This window comes from Tubulanus polymorphus, chromosome 10, assembly GCF_964204645.1.
Source record: "Tubulanus polymorphus chromosome 10, tnTubPoly1.2, whole genome shotgun sequence".
NCBI classification, from domain to species: Eukaryota; Metazoa; Nemertea; class Palaeonemertea; order Tubulaniformes; family Tubulanidae; genus Tubulanus; species Tubulanus polymorphus.
Window position 1 is genome coordinate 13,471,284 of NC_134034.1, and position 24,546 is coordinate 13,495,829.

At 40.3% G+C, this 24,546-nt stretch overlaps 2 protein-coding genes across 2 annotated transcripts in view; both read left to right on the top strand.

The window, feature by feature from the left end:
• LOC141911644 (voltage-gated inwardly rectifying potassium channel KCNH6-like) overlaps positions 1 to 17,355 on the top strand; it is a 76,903-nt gene extending 59,548 nt beyond the window's left edge. The window contains 13 exon segments of the mRNA XM_074802634.1: positions 399 to 842; positions 6,373 to 6,778; positions 7,828 to 8,027; positions 8,354 to 8,441; positions 8,976 to 9,140; positions 9,698 to 9,891; positions 11,599 to 11,716; positions 12,071 to 12,322; positions 15,358 to 15,500; positions 15,704 to 15,915; positions 16,469 to 16,601; positions 16,746 to 16,934; positions 17,203 to 17,355. Of these exon segments, the coding sequence (XP_074658735.1) occupies positions 399 to 842; positions 6,373 to 6,778; positions 7,828 to 8,027; positions 8,354 to 8,441; positions 8,976 to 9,140; positions 9,698 to 9,891; positions 11,599 to 11,716; positions 12,071 to 12,322; positions 15,358 to 15,500; positions 15,704 to 15,915; positions 16,469 to 16,601; positions 16,746 to 16,934; positions 17,203 to 17,355 (2,697 nt within the window).
• Positions 1 to 24,546, top strand: part of LOC141911667 (biogenesis of lysosome-related organelles complex 1 subunit 1-like) — an 83,573-nt gene that overhangs the window by 27,730 nt on the left and 31,297 nt on the right. The window lies entirely within an intron of this gene.

Here is a 24,546-nt window from a genome sequence, read left to right on the forward strand (position 1 = left end):
GTAGAATTTTACCAGTCTCAGCTTTACCGCAGTAAGAGACAGAGTCTCCTGTATTTCACAAACTCTTACTCAGTATTTGACATCAACTTGGGGTAGAATTTAACCGGTCTCAACTTTACCGCAGTAAGAGACAGAGTCTACTGTATTTCACAAACTCTTACTCAGTATTTGACACCAACTCGGGGTAGAATTTAACCAGTTTTAACTTAACCGCAGTAAGAGACAGAGTCTACTGTATTTCACAAACTCTTACTCAGTATTTGACCCCAATTTCATATAAGTTTTGACGAACAAGTTATTTAGTCCTCTCGACCAATAATCCCGGGATGAATTTCAAAAAAAGCTTTTTAGCAATTAAGCACGAATCGTAAAACGTATTTTCTCATTCATTTATTCAGGTTCTGTCGCTCGGCGCTGAAGTTCTACCGGAATACAAACTACAATCTCCGCGTATACATCGCTGTACGATTCTACACTATTCGCCGTTTAAGGCCGTATGGGACTGGCTGATATTGATCCTCGTTATTTACACGGCCGTTTTCACGCCCTACGTCGCCGCGTTTCTGCTCAATGAAAAAGACCACAAACGCGGCTACAAAAACGACCCGCACGGAAAATACGCGCGTTACAGCGAGCCGTTAACGATCATCGACCTGATCGTAGACGTCATGTTTATCATCGACATTCTGATTAACTTTCGCACGACGTACGTCAACAAAAACGACGAGGTCGTCAGTCATCCCGGCAAAATAGCCGTGCACTATTTCAAAGGTTGGTTCCTGATCGACGTTGTCGCGGCGATACCGTTCGATTTGTTGCTGTTCGGATCGGAAACCGACGAGGTATAGTATGAAGTCTGTGTTTGTTAGTTTAGATATTTAAACATCGTCTGCCTCAAAGACAGACAGACGTCTGCCTCTAGGCGGACAGACGTCTATACAAGAAAGAGGTCCGTCCTTCAGACAAACACCTGTATTTGTCTAGACTATAGACAGCAGAGAGCCGGACGGTGTACGTTCAAAATCCCATAGATCAAAATCCCACAAGTCAAAATCCCATAGTCAATATCCCATTGTTCATAATCCCACATATTATGATCAAAATCCCATATATTTTTATTATATACTATGGGGTATCTTATTTTTTACTATACAGTGCCGAATACTGTAGAAATATGTATATGTTAATAGAATATAACCTATATGCTGTATGTAGGGCCTAATATAGGCTAATGAATGAATACAGATTGGTCTTTGATCTAGAGGATTAGACTAATTATGATATGCTTTGATCAAAGGTGATTAAGTTGAGATTAATTCGAGCCGGACAGACACTAGTCTGCCTGTAGATGGATGGATGTCTAGACAACATGGCGACGTCTGCTTTAAGATCAACGGACATCTGTCTGCCTCTAGACAAACTGACATCTGTCTGCCTCTAGACAGACAGACATCTGTCTGCCTTTAAATGGAAAGACTGTGAGAAATGTCTGCTTGCAGGTGTATGTCTATGACAGCAGAGCGTCTGCCTCTAGCTCATGTCTGCCTTTAGACAGACACTGATATCTTCCTTGCCTCAAGATAGACAGACACTGTTCTGTTCGTAAAACAGGCTAACTGTCTATAGGTGGCAGAGGAACAAACACCTGCCTTGCCTCTACAAAGAAGGACATCCGGATGGAAAACCTCTTACGACCGACCTCTGCCTTGAGTAGACGCCTGTCTGCGTCTAGACGGACTAAAGTCTGCCTTTAGACCGACGGAATGAAATGCATGCCTAGAAAGATATTGAAATAAACCGAGCTGAACTCCGGTCGAATTGCGGCTTTAAAATTGAATCTCAAAGATTCGAGAGTAAGGCGAGGTCTGTTTGTGTAGTATACCTGATAATACTACCCTCTTTCTTACTATCAGTGAATTTCCTGAAATATTCTCACCCTCAATCACTCTTCCTTGGAACTTTATGGACCTGGGTTCCGTGGTTCCAACGCTGCTCTTTGTTAAGCTTGACTTTTTAGAGTTCCAGTGTTTTTCAAAACTAACCAAGAAACGGTTGAACCAGGTCCAGATTATCTTTGGCGGTATTTGACAATGCTGCCTTCTAAAGACCTTACTGTCTTTCTACTGTCCCTTTGAATGCCCAGACACGCTAATTTCCAACCAGGAACATGCAGTCTCCTTTTCTAATATCCTTCAATAACTGCTATCACCATCCAGTAATATATATATATATAACTAATTATTATCAAGTTATGTAGTAGATTTTGTTTTCCTCCTAACTCATGTATTGTCGACCAAACTCAACTGAATTGCGCGACCTGGTAGAAGTGGCCGGTAGAGAGTTTGTAATCTGGAATTGCCATTTCTAAACCGGTTCAATCGAAATCGGCCAAACATCTACTAGACTGCAGTTTAGTTTGGTTGGTAATTCGTAGAATTCAGCCCCAATCTGTGGAAAACACAGTGAATAAACTAAGGGTCCAGGACCCAGCAGTTCATTAGTTGTCAGTAAAGTTTTACTTCTTGGATCAAAATCATAGCATTTTCAATGTTTCCACTCTAGTGTCAAAACTGATCTGAAGACAGAAGATTTGGGTTAATAGTTTCTCTGCAAAAGATTTTGCTTTCGAATTGCTATAGATACTAAACATTTGAAGCAAGATTTTAAAACAATTTTTGAGTACGAGTCCGGAGTTTTGACACGAGGATAGTTTTTGAGAGTTGAATTCTACCATTTATTTGTTGTAATTGTAACTAATCATGATAATTTTGTCCGGCGCAATTCGGCAAATAGATTCCTTTTGATTGATAGAACTAAGGCGAAGCAGCCATTCATCAATGGTTTTTGGATGTTGAAATTCACGAGTTAACCCTTTGATGGCCGTTATTGCGCACATGTTAATCTTTCGATAGCTGTCATCGCGCACGTGTTAACCCTTCGATGGCCGCTATTGCGCCGGACTAATTTCAGTGTCCTCGTGATGAATCAGTCGTATATTATGAAGTATCGTGTATTGTATATATATATATACATATATAACCGATCGATGTATCTTCTTTCATTTTCTCTGTTTCATTCGATTCCCACCAGGAGGCAGGTTAAACCATTTCCGATATATACTTTAATTCTCTTCCATTCATATTCGAATATTTTATTTATTTTTTTCATCTCGGTATCTGCATAAATAACTATATATATGTATATATTCGATAGATATATATGATATGGTTAATGCCTTTGATATCATTGCGAATAATCTTGGCCGACGGGTGCACCCCCTATTTTGTCTAATTTCTTTTTCATTTATTAATTCGGCTTGGCTTCATAATCCTCACGCACCCCCGAACATGTGTAATGAGTCAGGCTACTGATGGGGTTAGGGATTGTTTAGGGTATTATGTAAGGGTAAGGATGTTTACTGGGTAGATTGATTATCTTACTCTGGTAGGGCGGAGAAGGGTCGGTAGTATATAGGCAAAAGTAAAGTTGAAGGTAGGTCTATATTTAAGGATTAGGTGGAAACGTTTGTAGGCCGATGCAGCAGGGATATCGCCACAGGTCTCACAGGTTCAATGTTGGACCGGTATTAAGAAATGTGTATTTCGTAAAGATACATTGAACGTGTGTCATACATTGAACATGTGTCACCGGGGATCAAACCCGGGTCTCGTACATAGAAAACAAGCGCGTTAACCAGTAGACCAATAGCGGGGATCAAACCCGGGTCTCGTACATGGAAAGCAAGCGCGCTAACCAGTAGACCAATAGCGGGGATCAAACCCGGGTCTCGTACATAGAAAACAAGCGTGCTATCCAGTAGACCAATAGAACTAATCCACAAGGTCTAAGGGGAACCGCTGAAGATGAGGGTGTGTGAGGGAAAGTAAAGGAGCAGTAGTAATCTTGACAAATTTTTTTTTTAATTTCTTGGTTCCCGGGCCGATCCTCAATAAGCATGAGACGCTAGTTTTAACCCTCGAGCACTCACCGCTGCTAAATATTCACCGTTCAAATCATTAAATATCGGCGTCGAATTCGTATTTTTTCCCTCCTTTGCTCGCCTTCTTGCATTTCGCAAATTTTTTCAAAAATTTTAAAAACTTTTCATTTTTTCATAAACCACCCCTCCCCCCAGCCGTACGCGTATTTCAATGCTTTTCCCACTCGTCAAACAACGAATATCTAATGCTTTATAATTGAATGATTTATATATAAACTTTCGAACCGAATAAGTTGACTTTATTTCCATCAAAAATTTAGAAGAGATATGTGTGATGAAAAGCGGATAAGACCAACATTTCAAACAGCGCTAAGATTCATCTACTGATAGAATGAAAATGAAAACGATGAATTTATATGAATTCGTAGTTTGTTTCTGAATACAAAATCTTTACCGAACAAACTGAAGCATAATGTATTCAGATCAACCGATTATTGACGAAATAGCGAATCAAAACGTCGCGCGGCAGACGGACACTCACGACAGACGGACACTCGGAACAGACGGACACGCGCGACAGACAGACGGACAATAAAATATGCCACAAAACGACGAACCCGCGCTGCGGGTGTCCATTTTATCTCGACAGTTTTGCTTCGTAAGCCCCTCGGACCATCGGTCTGGTTGTATTTGGAATAATCGGTTATCAGCGATCGGTTTGTCTCTCGATGTTAATTGAATGTTATTTATGTAAAAGCGCTGAAATGAATTAACTTTGCCTCCAATTCGCAGTGTTTTTTGTCGCCATCAATTTTTCCTCTTTCATTCTCTCTCTCTATATATATATATATATATTTATTCATCATTGTCGTCTTTTCATCGTAATCGTCAATAATTTATATATTTCCAACTCATCTCGTCGTGGTAGAGGACGGTATCCGCTCGGTCGGAAAAACAAAAACGTTAAAGGAACGATAACCGCACCCAAACGTGGTGAACAAATAATAAGATAAAAACCCACTATCTACAGATTAAAAAGATTTAAAAACAAGAATTTATTTATTCAATCTAAAATATATAGAATACACGACGTTTCGATCTCACCCTAGAGATCATCGTCAGGTCCTGACACCTGACGGTGATCTCTAGGGTGAGATCGAAACGTCGTGTATTCTATATATTTTAATCTGTAGATCGTGGGTTTTATCTTAAAAATGTTAAAAGCTGATCGCGGTGAAAACTATCTGGGATGAAAATATCGAGTTCCCTGGGTTGTGTATGCACACCCAATATTACCCATATACAGACATGATGATTCACCGATGTAAAAAAAAAAAAACAAAGCAACTATGTATACATTTTTCTAGATGATTTCTCTTGTTTCTATTCTCATGTTTTATTTTTTCATTTTTGAAAAGGTCGAAAGGGCAATCGCCACTAAGGTATATACATGCACTCACTCTCCGAGACTTACAATGATCCGTAAGAGTCATTACAGAACTTGAGGGGTCGATTCCACAGTTTTGAGTTTAGCCTGAGAGATAAACTTAAATCTTTTCTTTAATCGAACACATAAAATTGCACTGAAATGGTTTGAATGCTTGAACAAGAAACGATAGTAGTTTTGTACGTAGTTGTGCTGTTTACAGGCAACTCAAAACAACTTGAGTTCTAGTGAGATCCTTATGCCTAGCCTACATATGTTTCAACTAAATCACATTGGCGCAGGTGGCAGCGCAACGTCATTCAACTCAATGCAACTCAAGCACTAGCAACATCAATAAGTAGGATAGCTGAAGCCTAGTTACAACGATCACCAAAGGCTCAAACCAACAAAAGAAAATTTCACTGCCAGTTTAGGTCCTCTGGCCAACTTTCTCAAACAGAACTTTTCTCCTTGATATAGTTCATTTCTTTACATATTAATTTTCTTCGCCTTTCCATTTGAAGGGGTAAAATAAGTTTTTTGAGAGGTCAAAAGTATCTTGTAGACTTATATAGTTCACGATTCAAAATAGAAGAAATTGCAAAAAAACATAGAATATAAACTAGAATATCCTTGAGGGGATTGGTTTGTGCAGCCATTAAGTAGAGAATGATGCACGAGTCAGTTAGTAAACTGGACCCAGTTCCACAGTTGTGAGTTAGAGTTAACTCTGAGTTAAAGTTAGTTCATTTTCAATGTTTTAACCCAGGGTCAAATCTTAACTCAGAACTGTGGAACTGGACCCTGTAGGTTAACGATAACCAAAATGATGAATACTATAGTAACAATGGAATATCAATTATCACTTTGTCAACTGAACAACTTGAACATTATCTAGACAACTCTAAAAAAACTATCACTGATAAATGAGAAAATGAACAACTCGGAAAAATCGTTCTTTCTTTCTGAAACTTGAACATTAATTATTCTTCGTTTTTAATTGCAGACGACGACGCTGATCGGATTGTTAAAAACGGCGCGGTTGCTACGACTGGTGCGCGTGGCGCGTAAACTCGATCGTTACTCGGAGTACGGCGCCGCCGTTCTGCTGTTGTTGATGGCGACGTTCGCGTTGATCGCGCATTGGCTCGCGTGTATCTGGTACGCGATCGGCAACGTCGAGCGGCCGCATCTCGGCGATTTGAAAATCGGTTGGCTCGACGACCTGGCGCGACACACGAAGCAGCCGTACAACGAGAACGATACCGATATCGGCGGGCCGGATTTGAAGTCGAAGTATATAACGGCGTTGTATTTTACGTTCAGCAGTTTGACGAGCGTCGGTTTCGGCAACGTTTCGCCGAATACAAACTCCGAGAAAATATTCTCCATTTGTGTGATGTTGATAGGATGTAAGTATTCTCATACGGGTTTCATCGCTGAATTCAGGGCGTCGCCACTTACCTGGAGCCGGTTCCATAGCCAAGACTTAAGTCCAAAAGTCGTCTTAAATCTTAAGGCTGGTCTTAAACTGTTAGATTAACTATAGAACTAAGATAGTCTTAGACTGGTCTTAAGTCTAAGCCATGACAATGGAACCGGCCCCTGGAGATCAGGGTAAAGTCGGGGAATTTTCTTTTCCTTGTCAATTTCTAATTTCATTGATACATCACAGGTCCATCACTGATATGGTCTCAATCCACGCACTGTTTCCAATCATCCCCGGTTGTCAGGAAATATCCCTAAAGATACTTAACTGTCCTTCAAAATACTTAGCTGTCCGCTGACAGTCTGAAAATATTTACTGTCGCATTTTGATGCGTTCAGAGCTGTCAACCATCCCTGATTGCAGGGACAGTCTCTGGAAATACTGTACTCTCCGCCCTGACGCTGTCAACCATCTCTCATTATCAGGAACAATCTCTGAAAATACTTCAATGTCCCCCTGATGTACTCAGAGTTGTCAACCATCCCTGATTGCAGGGACAGTCTCTGGAAAAACGTTATGCCTAGCGCACATCGACACTGCGATTGGAGACAACTAGTTGCAAGGCAGTTTTCGGCGCATGAGAGGAACTGGCTGGATACAATCAGTTGCTTGAATGTGTCGATGTGAGCGAGCTTACGATTGGTAAGCGTCGATCTATCTCCAGTTCCAGCCAGTTGCCCATGTTCTACTTTTGAGCAACTGGTTGTACTCAATCGCAGTCATATCCGTCGATGTGCGCGCTCTGGATTTCGACGATCGACGCGCGCCATGCAGTTGCTGCAACTGACCGGTTGTAACTAGATTTCGATGTGCGCGGGGTAATCGTTCGATAGCAACTAGTTGTCTCCAATCGCAGTGTCGATGTGCGCTAGGCTTTACTGTCCATACCCGACCTGCCTCTCCCTATAGATACTAACAGTCATCCTCATGTATTTGTTTGTCTTCAATTTTCTCCTACTCTCCTTCTTTCAGCTCTTATGTATGCAAGCATTTTCGGTAACGTCAGCGCGATTATTCAGCGTTTATATTCAGGCACGGCGCGTTATCACACGCAGATGCTACGCGTTAAAGAGTTCATTCGTTTTCATCAAATACCAAACCCTCTACGACAACGCCTCGAAGAGTATTTTCAACACGCGTGGTCGTATACGAACGGCATCGACATGAATATGGTACGTTAATCATTTGCATAAATCAACGTATCATTTTCATGCGATATTTGCTCCCTCCGTATCAAGTTAAAACCTTGAGAACTATTCTGGAAATCTAGACTATAAGACAAATTTTCTGTGGACAATGGCAATTTATGATATTCTTTTTCGAGAAAATGGTAAAATTTTACCTCGGGTTGGTACTATTGCAAACCTGACAATTATTTTGGGATTGCCTCAGAGTCAAACTAGCCACAAGATTGATAGCTACTCGGCCCTACACTAGATGTGACGAGCCTCAGTCCTTTCTTATTGTCTTCACTTTATACATGGTTTCTTTTTTACAGGTCCTCAAAGGATTTCCGGAATGTCTACAAGCCGATATATGTCTACATTTAAATAGAAATCTTCTCAACAATTGTCCAGCCTTTAAAGGTAAGCTTAGTTACAGCAATATACGCGTGGATAAACTCAATCAAAAATTACATCGAGGTAGACTTCTAAACTTCTAAATGCTTTTAATCTTCTGGGTTCTTATAGTTTATACACTAGTGGATCCAGTAGTTGATGTCCTAGTCAACAGTAGCACACCTGGTGGATCCTCACTTGCCACAAGTGGAATCCTCTATGATGTCCTACTGCATTCTAGCAATACCTGGTGGATCTTCACTTGTCCCGAGTAGAGTCATCTATTGTCACAGTAGTTGATTTCCTATTGTACACTAGCGACACCTGGTTGATCCTCACTTGCCACAAGTGGAATCCTCTATTGTCGCAGTAGTTGATTTCCTATTGTACACTAGCGACACCTAGTGGATATTGACTTGCAACAAATGGAATCCTCGCCGCAACAGTTTTAATGTTAATGATGGTACACTAGCGACACCTGGTGGATGTTCAGTATAGTAATAACGACAGACGGATACAGAGTCCTCATTAATGTGTGTATTTGGTTTTTCTTTCATCGAGGAGCCAGTCCCGGTTGTCTTCGTGCGCTGTCTATCAAGTTTAAAACGACGCACGTACCGCCTGGCGATACTCTCGTTCATCGCGGTGACGTGTTAACCGCGCTCTATTTTATATCACGTGGATCCATAGAAATACTGAAAGACGACGTCGTCATGGCGATTCTCGGTAAGTAATCTACGATTTCTGAGATTAATTCGTTGAGTTGATTTTCGAGTAATTAGTTTAGATCAGTTATAAAGGTATCAATCTGCCGCCTGGGTCTACCTGAGCGGACATTCAATATTTTATCACCACTCCCAATTGTTCAGGCTTCACATGTGTTCAGTACTTTATGCAAACATTGTTAATCAAAAATGAACTCCAAACATCAGATATTAGACATTTTATCAGTTTCAAAAACTTAATATGTTTTCGATACTTCATCGGAGACATTTCTAATTGAAAATGAACTACAAACACCAGATATTAGACATAATTTTATCAGCACACTTTCAAAAACTGATCGTCCACACTTCACATATGTTCAGTGCTTCATCTGAGACATTTTCAATTCAAACAGCAGTCATTACACATTTTATCAGCAAACTTTAGAAAACTGATCATCCACACTTCACATGTGAATATGTGAAGATGTTAGTGCCAGATTGCCGATTGATACTCGAATCAAATAAGCAAACAATATTTTTCCTGGTTCTATCTTCTTGATTTTCATTGTGTCTCAGGCAAAGACGACGTGTTCGGTGAAAATATTTGCCAACACGAAACAATCGGTAAATCGAGTTGTAACGTACGGGCTTTAACATACTGTGATCTCCATAAAATTCTCCGCGACGACCTTCTCGACGTGCTAGAAATGTATCCGGAATTCGCCGCGACGTTTTCGAAAAATCTAGAAGTGACCTTCGACCTGAGAGATGTAAGTATTGTCTGTTAGCTCGTTTCGCTCCTATCCACCTCAGGTGAAATTGAAACTCCAGTTAGGTCTACTCGGGCTGGGTTTTGTTCCGTGACGGAGTCTCATGACATCATCGGGTTCAAATCCCAAATATTTAGTTCAAACTTCTTTTTTCGCCTATATTCGATTAAACCTACAAATGTTTAAGGAATGAGATTATGTTTATGTCCCACACTGTATTTCATGTCTATAACGTTGAATTTTTCTAGTTGGATTTAAGTAAAACGCCACCTTTAAACTTAACGCGTGTAAACGTCAGGTGTTTGAAATGGGTACGTTTGTTTGATTCGTGTTGGACGAGGTCGGTTTAGTGTAAAAAAAAAAGAAGATGCACCACAAACCACAACAGTATGGTTTATATATATATATATTTATATCTAGGTCACCCACTGTAGGATTCAGTATTGTTTGTATTAATTCAACACTCCTAGCCCTTCTGGTAATGAGAAAGTTTGTTCCTAAATTCAGGGAGTTTAACAATTTTAAAGAACCTTTTTAAAGAACCTTGACCGCACTCAGAAAGGGTCAGCAATTTAGGGACTATGTTGGTGCGGAAAGAGGAACCGTGCCAGCTCTCAACAGGGGAGTTAGAAGAACAAATGGAGAAATTTTAGGCACCTTAACAATTAGGGGGGTTTAAAAGGGTTGTTTTGTAGAAGGGTTGTTTTGCTAGAAAGGTCTGAGTTGGAAATTCGGGAGTAAATTTGTCTGGAATTGTGCATGCTGGTCTCGAGCGAACAGGTTTATGAATTGGCTATATCGAGCTAACCAGTGTTAGAAATAGAATTGTTAGAAAAAAACTGTGTTCTCACTATAGATTTTGTTCCGCAAAGATTCAATGAAATAGGTTGTGCTAATTGGCTGCAATATGATATCTACAGTGAAAATCCATAGTAGGGATTCCTTTTATGACATCATCGAATGACCTAGTTATTTGGTTTTTAAGATGGAAACTCCCGATGACATCATAGAATTGATTATTGCGAGACAAGATGACAAGATGAATTCGCTGATGTCACAAGGATTTTTACAGTGACAGCCATCGTTTCTATCAATTCAAATTTTGATTCTGATGATGTCATAGCGGGTTTATGGAAGAGGCCATCTTTTCTCAAAAGCTAAATTTGAACGATCGTTAGACAAACGCTCGTTGTGAGAACCCAGTTTTACCTGTATTTCGGTATTAACAATTAAACAACAGCACCGTAGGTCGCCTCTGTTATCATGTGCATGCTTCATTGACCCAGTTGTCGGTGGATCTCGATGAATGTCGATCTGTAGAAATGAAAAGCAAAAACACATTGCTTTATTTGTTTAATCATTGAAACATTGTTTAAATCAGTTTATGACCTGTATTTTCTGAATTCGATGAAAAAGCAGCGATTTTAGAGTTCATCTCGGTGCACTATCTTATCCAAGAGAACCGAGAAGCCCTTAGGAAATACGTAGCTGAAATTACTAATTTTCAAAATCTTGGACATGCTTCGGTCGATTAAGCATTTAAGGGGATGAAGGCCTTGAAACTGGTACATCCCTATCTAGTTCTCGGAGTACAAGTGTAGAATATCAGAAATATTCCAACGATGGCACCTCTAGGAGATCATGCCCCCTTTTTTTCTCTGCCACGTTTTCGTCTACAGTTTGCGTTTGTTCTCTCTTTTTTTTCAGGAAGATTTAGTTTTACGGCCGCCGAAACAAGAAGAATCGGAGGAAGAGGCAGACGGACCGCGGTATACATTCCTTCGTAATCGCAAATCAAAGTCTTCCATTTACCGTAAACCACCGAGTTCAAGAGCAGCCACTTCTACAACCCCCGGAACAGGTAATTCAATATCTAGCCACTAGGGGGCACTGTACAGCCCCCGGAAAAGGTAATTCAATATCTAGCCACTAGGGGGCACTGTACAGCCCCTGGAATAGGTAATTCGATATCTTTACACTAGGAGGCATTCACCAAACCTAGCAACAGGTAATTCAACACCTATACATTAGGGGCTGCTCTACAAACCTGGGAACAGGTAATTTGATATTTATTTACTGCAACCAACCAGCCCTAGTTTGGTAAGAAAGGGTTAACCATCCCAGCACAACAGTGCAGATCATAGAGCACGCTGTGATGCACACATTGATATTCTTACAGATGGGGACGATGAGAAAGCACCGGCCGCGTATAAACCAGGTCGATTGAAAAAACGTCAGCGCAGCGAGGAAGGTCACAGCGTCGGTACGTTATCGAGCGACGACGACTATCGCGAAAGCGGCGTCGGAATACTGGAGTTTTCACCGGATAAAGCCGGACAGGACGTGACGCCGGCGAAGTTTAAATTTGCTCATTCGGCAGCTCCACCTGACGGGAAGAAACGACATTCAGGGACGTTCAATCAAATCGCAGGTAAGGTTGACCTGACGTATGATGCCGTAGTTTTAGGTTCGGTTGTTTCCAGTTTTAACTTAATGTGTGGAGCTGGTTTTATTGACCAGGGTTTAGTTGCACAGTCAAGGCATAGATTTGTGATCGGGTCTAAACTCGCGAACTTTCGACGAAACTACATTTTTTGCGTGCAAAATCTTTTTTTTACCTCGAAAAGAAATCGGAAAAAAAAACTTTTTTCGTTTAACTGTCGATTGTAGAATGTTCTGGAATGGCGAGAAAAGATTACAAATTCACTGTTACATGTTTTCAGACAAATTCCGACGCAGTTTTAATGATTTGAGGCAGGGTAAGATCATCGTGTAAACATATTCAATCTCAGATCTTTCAAAACACCGAGAAATTCACGATATTTTACCGACTAATCAGAGATTCTCTTTTTTCGGTGGAGTTGGTTTTTGTCTTCATCATCTATTTTTTCTGTAAATGTGAACATTTATTCGGGAATTATCTACGAATTTAGAAAACGTTTGTACCGATTGCTCTCCTTGTGTGTGTGTTTGTGCGCGTGCGTGGAACTCTTTTTTCTAATTTTTTGTGTCATCAGAATTATCAAAATGAAATGATTAATCTCTAACTTGTCTAACGGGCAGGCGAGGGAGCATCTCAAAAAAACGTTTTATCAGTTTGAAAACATTCTATTCTTCATTACAATGATCAGTTTATAAGGTTGGGCTGTTGCCTCTATCCTCCCTCCTGTGGGCAGACGGACGCCTCCCTTATTTTAAAGGCCTAATACCTCCCAAACTATTGCCTGGTCTGTTTGGATGCTAGTTAAGGTCGCCAGGTACCCTTAGGTTTAGACTTACTTATACCCATGGATGCCTATGGTGCCAAATTTCTAAATGCAAGGAAAAAATTGGTATTTTAACATGTAAAAAGAGGTCATAGCTTCCATTTAAGTCTAAATAATCTTAATTCTAAAGCCAATCGAACAACTTGAGCCCAGTTAAGATTTAAGACCACTTTTGGACGCTAATCGCGACTGATGAACCGGGCCCTAGGTGGTTGGACCTCATTTAGTACTACATCCACATTCTTAGAAATCACCCCTCTTTTTTGAGACGCCCCCTTAATCTTATCGGCTTTTTGAGATGCCCCCTTAATCGATCTTTAAAGAAATAAGATAAATTTAACGTTTCCTACTTCAAACTTGAATCGGCAGTTTTCTTTTGTCTAATTTTCTATCGCGTCCCCGTCATTTCAAATTTCGTAATCTATTAAAACTGAATCGTATATAACTATGACGACGCGTTTTAACGGTCACTGATTATTGCGTTGTGTTGTTGTTAATTCGTAGCGATATCTCGGGAAAATTTTCACCTTCAAACAACGCCACAACCGCAACAAACGGAAGAAGGTAAAAGAATTATTTTACGACGGAAAATAGATTAAAAACTATATTTATTACATCTCTCTTATATCTTATAACATCATATACTACTATCATTTATATGTAAACTATTTCTGTTCGTTTATTCGAGGATTATCCATTTATGGATTCTTTTAGAAATAAATGGCTGTTGTCTTTGCACAATCCCCATGAGGGGTGGCATTCCGAGGGGAGCCAAGGCAACCCTCCCCCCCCCCCTATTTTTGCCAAGATAATATTTTCGAGGGGAGCCAAAGGAGCCCCCCCCCCCCCCTATTTTTTGCCAAGATAAAATTTTCACAACCAGTGGCAAATTAATGCCGGTCATTTTTTCTTAGTATCACTCCAGATGCTCAGAAAATTATCCATTTTTTCAGATTTCCTTGTGGTAGGGCCTCCATGGTGCTTGCGTGCGTTCATGTATTGTGTGAACAAAGTTTCTGATTCTCTCATTCATATTTTCGAGTTCTTCAATTAGAATGTCTATACGATAATGCAATGCTCGTTTTCGTGGATATTTGAAATCTGTTTAATGTTTAAGTCTGTTCAATCAATCCTTCCTCGGCAGGGATTAGAACTTAGACACGAACCCCTGCCGCACTAGACCGCGTGCGCATGTTTACAGCAGGAAAACTTGCGGCACTCATCAGATCGCTCGTTGTATAATCAAATTTCACAGATAAACTATAAATGGAAAAACCCGGGCTAAGATAAACCTTATCGGCTAATAATGACATCGACTTACAGGTTCGAATCCCTGCCAGAGGAGGATGATATCCAACGCTTGTTTTCTTTGATATTCGAAATCTGTTAAATGATCTATCGTAGATGGACATGTGCTCTCTGAAACTAAACTGTCTCATTCTCTATATATCTCTGCATGAACTGAGCATCCAACACCTGATTAGACTTAAACGAGCTTCAATTGATCGTATCGTTATTCGCCACCAAATAAATTGGGATTTGGGATACCGGCCATTCCACCAGGTGGCGCTTGATAAACAATGTTAAAAAAACCGTGAAATCATGAAGGTTAATGAAGAGAATAAGGAGAATAGTTTATTCCGTAAGAGTTTATTCCAATTTGATTGAAGTGTTGAAGGAAATTATCACTGAATCCCCGCTTCCCTCAGTGATGTTGCTGTTTTAAAACTAAGAGAGTAGCGACATTTATTCATTGTCGAGAATGTTATGCAATATATTGGTGTTATTTTATGTGTTGAGCGAGTGGTGGTGGCCGAGTGGTTAGAGGGTACGGCTCTGGGAAGCCAGGTTGTGGGTTCGAACCCTGTACATTGCCGTAGTGTCCTCGGGCAAGACACTTATATCTCTCTTCACCCAGGAGTAAATGGGTACCTGGTCTGATAGATGACCTCTGAGCGGCTAGTAGCTAGTCGGGTGTTACTTCTCTCCACGGCGACATGACTGTGGACTGTTGACTGTGGGTAATAATACAAATCTAATGAAAAGCGCTGTTGAACGTTGTATCACAATAAAAAGGGTGCTTTAGAAAGTAAATTCCTATTTTACTATTTTTCATCAAGGCGTCAGTAAACATTCTAGTTAGTTTTCTCGTTCTAATTCGATTCAATATTCATGTGATTTCGTTGTATTGTTGTTTCAGGGGCACTGTCGAAAGTCGATGCAGTCGTAAATACAATCACCGGTCAACGACGGAAAAGTCAAACGGAGATGGCGCCACTGTTACAACAAGAGCCGCAACAAGGAAGCCCGACGCAACAGGTACGTAACGCTTGACATGTAGTTGTCGGGAAAAGTTTAATTTTCCTGCTTGTTTACGGTTATTACTGTTGATAAAAGATATCTCGGGTAATTTACTGCCCTTTCCCATCCTCCCTCTGAAAAGATGTCATTATTCCCCTTACACATAAATATTATAGTCAGTTGTCATTTAATAAGAGTTTATATACCGCCGATGAATCATATTTTCATCCATTTTTCAGCAAAAGAAACAAACAAGTAGCAGTAGCGTTCCGAAATCTACCTCTAGTATGACGTTACCCGTCTCTAGTCCGTCGAGTCACTCGCAGTTCGAAGACGTAACAACCACTCACCAGACGGCGCCCACGGTTGTAATCGACGGTCAGCCAGTGCCGCCTGTCGGCGTACGGGAACGAGCGAGTCCTCACGATGTCGAACGTCGCCTCGATGATCTCACTAGGTAAGAATCATCCGCACCGATTCGAGATTCCACTAGGTGGTGCTTTAAATCATGTTTTCTGTACAAAATATTGAGAAAACAATGATTCCCCTGGCGTTAGTGTCTTGTTTTCTCCCAAGCGCCATTTAAATGGTTGGAATGAAATAAACTTACTGGATATGACCTTACTACACTCTAAATTCAATTGGGAAAACTTGAAATCCTACTGTGGCAATTGAGTTTCCACTAGTGTGAAGTCAGTCTTCCAAAGCCTATACTGTAAATGTTACTGTGGCAATTGAGGATCCACTAGGTGGTGCTAGTGTGAAGTCAGTCTTCCAAAGCCTATACTGTAAATGTTACTGTGGCAATTGAGGATCCACTAGGCTGTGCTAGTGTGAAGTCAGTCTTCCTACGTGTATATTGGAAATGCTACTGTGGCAATTGAGGCTGCACTAGGCTGTGCTAGTGTGAAGTCAGTCTTCCTACGTGTATATTGGAAATGCTACTGTGGCAATTGAGGCTGCACTAGTTAAGCCTATTCATATCTCCAAATTCGTATTTTTATTTACAGGCAGCTAAACCGATTGGAGCATAAAATGGGGTCGGATATCGCCATGATTTTAGAATTGCTACGGCAACAGCACCAAGGTAAAAATGGCGGCTCGCCACCCCCTCCGCCATATCCACAAACTGATGAGGAAGAGGTGAGCTTGTTGTGTCTTATTTGCATAGATTTGAATGAATTTGCATACATTTCCATATATTTTGACAAATTTGCATGTATTTCAATGATTTGCATATACCATGTATTTAGATATTTGACACCCATTTATTACGACGCTCTTTAGGAGGAGTCTGCCGATTCTGAAGGTCAGGAGGAGGAAGAGGTCGACGAACCTCCGCCGATTGAGCAACCACAACCGACGATGGAACACCATCTGATTGACCTCGAAGACGCTACTAGTACTACTCCGCCATTACCGTCACCTCCCACTGAGTATACGCCAGCTGCTACACATCCTGCTGATACGGTTATGGTAAGCATCTATTCTCACTGCTGGCTACGAAAAATATCTCCAGTTCTCTCACCGGTGCCTCTACAAATGATTCCTGCTGCCAACTCGGCTTTATTCTCAATCCTCATCGGTAAATTTTGAGAGAAAGCTGACTATATCAGTTCCGGTATATTTATAGTGACAATTGGGGGCAGCACCGTATAATCAAGCTGGCACGAAGTTAACTAACTGAAGTTCTCAATCCATTGTTCGAAATGAATAATTGGGTGAATTTACTTTTGAATTTCAGCTGGAACACGAATTCGAATCGCCATGGCAACTGCGTTTATCACGGGAAATCCCGCCCACGTCTGCCGTCGCTGCTGTTCAGCCCGACAGACGGCAACAGTCGTTGTCGTCTCCGAGCGACCCGCAAGCCAAAACAGGAAACCAGAACGTATGATCCCGTACGCATTGTAAATAACTTATCATCATCAACACGCTGAAAATAGGAACAAGCCCGGTTGCTATGGTTATGATTGCTTTAGCGACTGAGATGATAGTATCATTTTGAACATTCCATATTCGACTATGGTTGTGAGAGTTGAACTGTTTATATGTGATATATTGGGGGCGAGGGTAGGGAAGCCCTTACTCGTATAATAGGAAATATGCGGGATCGCGCCGGGCAGACGGACTCCTGGAAGTGTGGCCCGTCGTCGCCGAAGTGTGTGAAAAAAATCTATCAGGTTCATCTCGTGGTCAACAGATGGCGTACTCTACTTATTGAATAACTTAGGATGTATTTTAGAATTATGCTTTATACGCTGACTAGGCTACTGCGCGCTTCGTGAAAACGTATCGTTTTTAAAAGCGTGGGCGTATCGGGAAATGGAAAGGGACGATACGTTCATACGATGAAACATTGTTTTCGAAATAATCGAATATCCTCTCATCCTTGCGTGTAGACTTACTAGCTCATCCTCTCTCACAGGAATTGGAACTTGATGGCATCGGGAGGCCTTGCCACGGCATACACCTCAGCCCAGCATACACTGCCTGATTAGCACCAGTGTGCTTCAGAATGCACAGCTTAATTGCAAATTCCTATCAGATTGCGCTTTCTAAATGAATATCTATGATCTGATATCAGCTACCGGGTAAAAGACAAATTCAAGGATAAGATATGAATAGAATAAACATGATTTCTGATTGGCTAGTGATGATATTATGTCTAGGTATGCGGCGAGCCCGTCGTACAGGTCTCAGATCTAATAATCTTGTTGTATGATCTGTAAATCTAATATTGGGTAAGACAAATTCATTGATAGATATGAAAAGAACGCATCTATTGGCTAAATTGAAATGTGATTTCTGATTGGCTAATGATGACAATATGGCTAAGTGGGCGAGTACATTCTGAACTTGGGTTCATCGGGCAGGGGTTTCATGCGATGCTATCAAATTCGAAACCTGCTGACGACCGAGGATATTCTAGCTCAGCCCTTGTATATAGCGACCCGAATTTTTTACCGGAGCCTACCCTAGAGTGCGACATCACATTTCTAGCGATCTTAGAAATGTTTTCAACAATCATCACGATATTTTCTTTTGAATTTAAATTCCATGACATTTTTTACGTGTTCTTGCCACCGAGAAAAGAGTTTTTTGTTTTAGATTTTGATATTTTCTAGAATCAAGTTCCACAGTTGAAATAATATGGCTTTTATGTCGGTGGGGGGGGGGGGCACGGTGGGAGGGGGGCAAAAACAAAAATTACTAACTCCTAAAATCGATATCAATTTCACGTATGAAGATTCTAGAAATCTTACTCTACAAAGTAATTGGAAATGAACTGATTTTGAAGTTAAAGTAATTGAAAATGAACTAAGTCAATTTCAGAGTTTACTAAATTTCCTCTCATACTGTGGAACTTGGTTACGTCAATATCCTATGGTAAGATTTAAGGCACATTGTTTTATATTCTCATGAATGATATGTACATTAATTTTAATGCCAGCTATTTTGATAAGTAAATTACTGATACTCGTTTAGCCTAGTAAAACAGTAGACTCAGTGAATCAGTCAAGTCGGTGAATCATTTGTTTTCAGATAAAATGCGGAGCTTTTAATCAGTTCCAACTTAACTGCAATAAGAGACAGAGTCTGCTGTATTTCTCAAACTCTTACTCAGTATTTGACACCAACTCTGGGTAGAATTTTACCAGTCTCAACTTAACCGCAGTAAGAGACAGAGTCTACTGTATTTCACAAACTCTTACTCAGTATTTGACACCAACTCGGGGTAGAATTTTACCAGTCTCAACTATACCGCAGTAAGAGACAGAGTCTACTGTATTTCACAAACTCTTACTCAGTATTTGACACCAACTCGCGGTATAATTTTACCAGTCTCAACTTTACCGCAGTAAGAGACAGAGTCTACTGTATTTCACAAACTCTTACTCAGTATTTGACACCAACTCTGGGTAGAATTTTACCAGTCTCAACTTAACCGCAGTAAGAGACAGAGTCTACTGTATTTCACAAACTCTTACTCAGTATTTGACACCAACTCGGGGTAGAATTTTACCAGTCTCAACTTTACCGCAGTAAGAGACAGAGTCTACTGTATTTCACAAACTCTTACTCAGTATTTGACACCAACTCTGGGTAGAATTTTACCAGTCTCAACTTAACCGCAGTAAGAGACAGAGTCTACTGTATTTCTCAAACTCTTACTCAGTACTTGACACCAACTCGGAGTAGAATTTTACCAGTCTCAACTTTACTGCAGTAAGAGACAGAGTCTAACTCTTACTTGGTATTTGATGCCATCTCGCGGTAGAATTTTACCAGTCTCAACTTAACTGAGTAAGAGAGAGAGACAGAGAGATAGTCTACTGCTATAGTTACTTACAAAAAATTCTGAAAGGCCACATGTCCTTTTGGACTTTGTTTTTCTAGTCACAAACAAGTCACAAAGCTTGGCTTGTAAATATGTAATATATACTAGTATTTTCTAGACGAATTATCCGCAGTCTACATGTGCATGTATCATGTACATTTTGATTCACATGTTCATGTTACATGTTCATGTTTTTGTAACATGTACATGTGCAACCCTATTGTATATAGTTCATATCTAACGTAATGTAGCTATCATTCTGCAGCTTAAAGCCACCCCTTCAGACATTCACGATTGTAATGTGTTGATCAGTTTTTGAAAGTGTGCTGATATAATGTCTAATATCTGTTGTTTGTAGTTCATTTTCAATAAGAAATGTCTCAGGTGAAGCACTGAACACATGTGAAGTGTGGACCATCAGTTTTTGAAAGTATGCTGATTAAATGTCTAATGTCCGGTGTTCGTTTTCAATTAAAAATGTCTGAAAACAACGTGAAGCTTGGACAATCAAAAATTGTAAGACTGGCGATGAAAAATCAAATGTCTGAAGGGTTGCAGAATGCAGGCAGCAGCAGCAGAGGTAGGCATAGCTGCGTAATAAAATCAATCAAATAGCTACTGCGCCCACCACCCGCTTGGGGGTCAGGCTCTTGGGCTTTTATTATAAAATTCGTCTATCTCGTATAAATACAACGAATTCGCTTGTACATAGAAACATATAAATTATTTACTTTTATTAATTACAATTAATTATCATCATAATTAATTGATTATTGTGATTATTAGTGTTATTATTATGATCATTATTATTTATGATTTTGCTCAAGATGTTTTTTCTGTATATGTTGCTAAACTTGTTTAAAGAGAGTTATTCTTCATAGAATTGCTATTTTATCTGGTAACTTCCCCTCCTATTTCCACTCTCTCTTTGTTCACCCCTCTTCTATCTTGCTCCCCTCGTCTCACTCTCCTTGCTCTCTAGTCCTGTGAGAAATCCTATTTCCTCAAAGCAGTGCTGTTTGAAGATAATGCCCTTTAATGTGTATTACGTCTAGACTGCGACGTATAGGCTGGTAATGGATGTTGCTAGTACACCACAATGTGGTGTGTTGATGTTAGCGAGATGGCAGCACCTGTCAAGCAGTGAAATATTAGTAACTAACAATATACCGCATTGCGATGTAAATGAATTAAACCGGTGTGCCCATTATTGAAACACACTTGGGTGGAACTTTTTAGCAAATTTAAAGTATATAGTTGAACCACAACTGGGTAAATATTTGTAACTACAATATATGCACAAGCGCGCTGTCATTTCATACAGCAACGTCTGACTTATGTTTGTTAACCCTTTTAGTGCTGACTAACTCTTATTCTAAAGAGCTGGTGATAATCTAAAATTGTGAAAAATTCCACCCCAGTGCGTTGTATAATAGGCTTACCGCTTTAGTGCATCAGCAATTCATACACCGCAATGCAGTGTAGATGCACTGAAAGGGTTAAATCGACTGCAAAAGCTGATAATTTCTAACACTCCTTCCTCTCACCCTCCCCTTCCCTAGACTGACATCTTCCACTCTCATTCATTCCCCTCCCTCAACTTCATCGGTTATACGTATCTTCTGTTAACTCTCACCTTCCCCTCTTCCCTTATTTCTCCATTCTCCCCTCTCTTATGTCTCCCCTCTGATTTTTTTCCTATGGGTTTGTCTCGCTTCCACCCCCCCTTCTCACCCCCCTCTGTATCCCTCCTCTCTCCCCGATCTTTTTCTACGTGTGTGTACTAGTCATTGTTTTAATCGAGTGTGTGTTTTTTCATATTTTTGTACATCGTAATCGATATTTAAAAAAGAAAAAGAAAATCTCATTGTTTCACCCGATTTTAGAAAGTCAGACGTCTCGCAGCGGTCTAGATGTCGCCTTCTCTGTATCTTTTTATGTGTAAGCTTATATAATTCTTTAACATCATGAATCACGGACCTTAATTGATCAACAGTTTAAAGTGTAATGAGAAGAAATAGACCATGTTCGGAGGGGGGGGGTTGTAGTTATGCATAAACAGCCACCAGTCTATATATTGAACCAATCAGATGCATTGTATCTTACTGACAGGTTTGCTCTATCGATATAACGTATCTGATTGGCTAGATGGATAGACTGGTGGTCGCCGAGCGGCAACCTGTCCGCCCAAGAAGAATCTTTGGCAGTGTAATTTAGACCAATGAAGGGTTTGTGTTGGCGTGAGGCGATCAAACCCTGGCAAGCGAGGATGATGATAATGTAAACGTCTTTCACTATCCCATAGATGGACTATTTATGAACTGATTGATCAAGCAATTTATCTATGAACCTGGGCATCTACTTTTTAAATTTGTTATTGATAGGATAAATGGAATTTAACCATGACAGAGAAATGCTTAAACGAGTAAATGGACAAATATTCATGACATAAACACAAGTTGCCATATATAATATCAGTCAGGAATCGTGTTGTCGAGTGAAATGTTAGATGAAGAGTAATAGCGCATAAATTACATCCATATGTGTGGAAATAGAATGTAACTGTCAGAAAATTACAATTGCATCGGTTATTGATTACTGAACTAAATGTCTACTAGGACTTAAACTTGATGACATCACGAGACTCTGTCACAGCACAAACCCCTGTCCTAGTAGACACATCCTCCCTCACGGGGATTTAAACCTGATGACATCGCGAGACTCTGTCACAGTACAAACCCCTGTCCTAGTAGACACATCCTCCCTCATGGGGATTTAAACCTGATGACATCGCGAGACTCTGTCACAGTACAAACCCCTGTCCTAGTAGACACATCCTCCCTCACAGGGATTTAAACTTGATGACATCGTGAGACTCCATTACAGTACAAACCCCTGTCCTAGTAGACACATCCTCCCTCACAGGGATTTGAACCTGATGACATCACGAGACTCTGTCACAGTACAAACCCCTGTCCTAGTAGACACATCCTCCCTCACAGGGATTTGAACCTGATGATATCGTGAGACTCTGTCACAGTACAAACACCTGTCCTAGTAGACACATCCTCCCTCACAGGGATTGGAACCTGATGACATTATGAGACCCGGTCACAGTACAAACCCCTGTCCTAGTGACAAAACCGCGATTCTGTACGGTTCTGGCTAATTTCACAACAATCGTAAGCATATTTTAAGATTGTTAAAAATTCACAGCATTGTACATGTATGTACGTACCTGGTCGACTTAACAACCCTCTCATTCATAATCACACACTAGACTGTAAGATGTTGTATTTGTTACACGCGTGTCAAGACGATGTATTTAATTATTATTTCAATCAGCGCGAGCTTTAGGACAGAATACGTGTTCATCGATATCTATAAAGCATCAGGTGTGTTTTAGAGACGCGCGAAACAACTTTTTAATGAATTTCGATTTCTCTGTAAAATCGTATTCAGAGCTTCTTCCTTGCAAGTGTGTTCAAATATTCTTCTTTGCCTGTAAAATCAGTGGTACTTAAATAACAAATGATAAGCTTGTAGATCGAAAGTTCTGGTCATAAAATAACGGAAAGTCTGCCAATACCTCGTAAGGTATTGGTACGACCTTACTGGGTGGTGTTTCAACATTTTGAGGGATAGATAGTTGAGAATTGGGGAAATTGAAAGTCTTTCCAAAAAATCTTCATTAAATTCGTCGCCACTAAGGCGTTTTTCCCGGTTAAACTCGACAGGTCGACTACTACCTACCAGTACTATGCAGGGAATGATCAGCTTTAGATTGTTTATTATCATTTTGATTTACGATTATTATTATAGTGTTACATTTATGTTCACAAGGTTATAAAAAACGAATCATGGAAATTGATCGAAATAAAAGAATTCTCATACATTTTGCAAACGATTTAGTTATATTTGTTTGTCTGTGGATTGATTTGGCTTTGTATCTATCTACCATGCAAACAACCCGTAGATAAGCCTGCTGCAGTTACAATGCATTACACATATATAGACATTTGACCGTTTTCACCGTACTGCTTCCAATTATCATAATCCAGTCTTCACTTTGCCAGGGTGGGTTTGGGCTAAAGTTGGTATAGTTCATTGATAGCATGGGCATCCCCAGGATTGTTATGCCCCCACGGTGGGGGCATACTGTATTCACTTCGTTGTCCGGCTGTCTGTCGGCAGTGGTTTCCGTGCCCTAGCAACTAAACCCTTTGACAGATTTTCTTCAAATTCAACAGTTGTGTTGTACTATATGAGGTTAGTAACTGATCAGATTTTGGGTCCTGTAGGTCCAAGGTTTTAATTTAAATGAATTGAATTTAATTTCCGGGCTCTTACTCATAAATGGTTTAAGATAACTTACTGGAATTCTATGGATGGGTTATCCTAAAGACCGTGAGTAACTGATTAGATTTCGGGTCCTGTAGTTCTAAGGTCAAGGTCACCGGAAGCCGTTTTGTATTCTTCATTTCCTACCATCAGAAATAGGTCGACATACACTCGGGGTGTTTCCTACACTCAGGCGTTTCACCTGATGTGGGGGCATCAGTGGTCTTCAGCGATATTCTAGTTTTTGGAGGGTTCATTTTTAGGAATAAAGGGGGTCCACATTTCCTGCCATCAGAAATAGGTCGACATACACTCAGGGCGTTTCCTACACTCAGGTGTTTCACCTGATGTGGGGGCATCAGTGGTCTTCAGCGATATTCTAGTTTTTGGAGGGTTCATTTTTAG